The sequence below is a fragment of the Equus caballus genome, chromosome 15 (genome assembly GCF_041296265.1).
Source record: "Equus caballus isolate H_3958 breed thoroughbred chromosome 15, TB-T2T, whole genome shotgun sequence".
Classification (NCBI taxonomy): domain Eukaryota; kingdom Metazoa; phylum Chordata; class Mammalia; order Perissodactyla; family Equidae; genus Equus; species Equus caballus.
This window is the reverse complement of record NC_091698.1, coordinates 31,958,000-31,960,664: the sequence shown is the minus strand read 5'-3', so window position 1 is coordinate 31,960,664 and position 2,665 is coordinate 31,958,000. Positions and strand designations below refer to the sequence as shown.

At 42.4% G+C, this 2,665-nt stretch overlaps 1 gene segment (V, D, J or C); it reads right to left on the bottom strand.

Moving 5' to 3' along the window:
- Window positions 1-1,324: 1,324 nt before the first annotated feature.
- LOC100065623 (immunoglobulin kappa variable 1-5-like) lies at window positions 1,325-1,820 on the bottom strand. The segment is given in 2 exon segments: window positions 1,325-1,647; window positions 1,772-1,820. Coding segments are annotated over 2 exon segments (372 nt in total).
- Between the last annotated feature and the right edge of the window lie 845 nt (window positions 1,821-2,665).

The window sequence follows — 2,665 nt, the reverse complement described above, 5'->3', positions numbered from 1 at the left end:
AACATTTGATTTTAAAATAGAAATTTTCTTAAATTTTCTTTAAACTTTAAAATAAAATTTTCTTAAATATTTTCTTCTATTTCTTAAATATTATATTTATTATACATTATGAAAATTGCATTATATTTATAAATATATATATATTTAGCTGAAGTAAACATCCCCTAAGACATAGCTTCTTAAACCTTAGATAGATGATCTGTTATCTTGTTAAAAAGCACGTTTTCATTTAGTAGATCTAAACTGGGCCTGCTATTTTATATTTGTAACAAGCAACTTGTCAGTGATGCTGCTGCTGCTGATGAATTCTGGACAAATTTTTAGTAGAAAGGTATTTTCATGTCAAGGTAAAAGAATGCTATATCCATGTGTAGATTTTTGTGTGTGTGTAAAGAAAGTTTTTCATTTGTTTATCAAATTATTGCTATATATTTCATGCAACTTCCTCATTTTCTGTTTACTGCATGTTTAATGTTTTTTCTTGTTATGATCCCAGTCTTGCTGACGATAGTTGGAAGCACATCCAAGTGTATTCTGGATGCCGTTCCCTACCTGGAAAAATTCTGAGCAATGGAAATAGTACCATACTGAGCTGTCTGCTGTCAACTCCTCACCATCATTATTACTTCTAGAAGTGCATTTCCAACACCTCTTTTCTTTCTGTGGTTTCATGTAGAGTTGTTCAATGATGGGCCCTCCAATGAGATTTGGAGGTCAGAAAAAGAAAGTTCAATATCCACTGGCATCTGAAAGCAGAGAATGGACAGGGTGAGGACTTGAAAAAACCTGGTGAGGTTCTGCAGAAGGTAAACCATCAACAGCTCCACTCCTGGGCTTCTTAGACAGGCCTGAGGCCACATGATCAGGCAGCCTATACCTTCAGTGGCAGCTGTGCTCTGCCTTCTGGGGGAACACCAGGGCATCATCCCTTTCTAGCATCTGCTCCCTTACTATCACACTCCCTAGACTTTGAAAGGTTATAGTTTACACTAAAATTCCTCATACTAAAAGATTACTGTTTGGAATATGTGGACTGACTTCTCTTTTGCTGTATAAACCCTGACTGGTACCATAACGCAGACTCCTCAGGTGTAATCATTTCCATGCTTTATTTAATCAGGAGAGGCACTGACATGTCTGTGCTGCTGGGGCTGAGGAGAGAGAAAGAGAGTTATAGAGTGCTGAGGAGCCTTCCTGCCCCTTCTATCAAATCTCCCTGTGAACTTCAAAGTGTGGCAGCTTCTGAGAAATGCTCTGAGCAGATGGAGGCACACAAGGAGGAGCTGGGGAAGCCCAGCCCCACACTTCTGCTTTCCTGGGCGGTTTATGTTCTGGCTTGTAACACTGTGGGAGGGCTGCTCTTATACTGCTGACAGTAATAAGTTGCAGCATCTTCAGGCTCCAGGCTGCTGATGGTGAGAGTGAAATCTGTCCAAGTTCCACTGCCACTGAACCTCGAAGAGACGCCAGTGTGCAAAATGGTTGCCTTACTGATCAGGAACTTAAGAGCTTTCCCTGGTTTCTGCTGATACCAGGCTAACCAAGTGTTAATGCCCTGAGTGGCCTGGCAAGTGATGGTGACTCTGTCTCCTAGAGATGCAGACAGGGAGGCTGGAGACTGGGTCATCTGGATCTCACACCTGGCACCTGGGATTGCAGACATAAAAACAAACATCCATATTATTAACCATGTTATAAGAGGACTACTCTGAACTGCTAGGTAGTACTGACCACATTGGGAGAGTACATTTCCAGTGTTCTCCCTCCTTACCTGGGAGCCAGAGCAGCAGAAGGCTGAGGAGCTGAGCAGGGACCCTCATGTCCAGGCTATATCCTGACTGGGATTGACTCCCACACAGGGTGCTAGCAGCATATTAATAAGTGCGCAGGGCAGTGAGTCATACTCCAGTAATATGCAAATCAGCAGGGGATGGGGCAGGGCTAGGCACAGCTGCAGGGCAGCTAACTCAATAACACGGCACAGGCGCAGTGTCTCCCAGGTGTCCAAGTCTGACCAGGGCAGCACAAATGTGCCTGTAGAGAATGTATTTCTCCCTGGGGGCCACAGGATAGATTTAGTCTACTGTCCTTTAAGCATAGTGTTCTTTTGCTCTCTTCACTGTTCACAACATGCTTTTCTTTCTACCTCTCCATCTAAGACAAGTTCTATCTGGGATGACACGTTTCAAGAAACTGCAAGAAATTTTACAAGATCTCTGTGTTTGGTACCTGGGGATATTATTGAGGCCAAAGGGTCCTCCCCTTTGATCAGATACCCTGATGCCCTTGCTGTGATAAATTGTCGGCACGTGACAGAACCCAGGATATCTACAGAATTTCCCCTCTGTATTTGACAAGGTACTGATTGAAACACACATGAGAAGAATCTATTGAGGTTGTAGAAAGATTTTTCTGAATTTATTAGAGGAAAAATTCCGCAGAACTCAGACAGAGTCAAGATTAGTTGCTGTTTCCACCAGCCAGAGCAGAAAATCTTATAATTCATGAGCCGTCAGCTGGAGCACTTAGAAAGAGTTTGCCTCAGTGGTGGGGCAAAATTATCTCTATGCTATATGCCATCTGGTCTTTCCTAATAAAGCCTAAAACCAAGACCAAATAGAGTCAAACAGTTTCACGTGAAAAGATTAGATAATGCAGAAGAAAG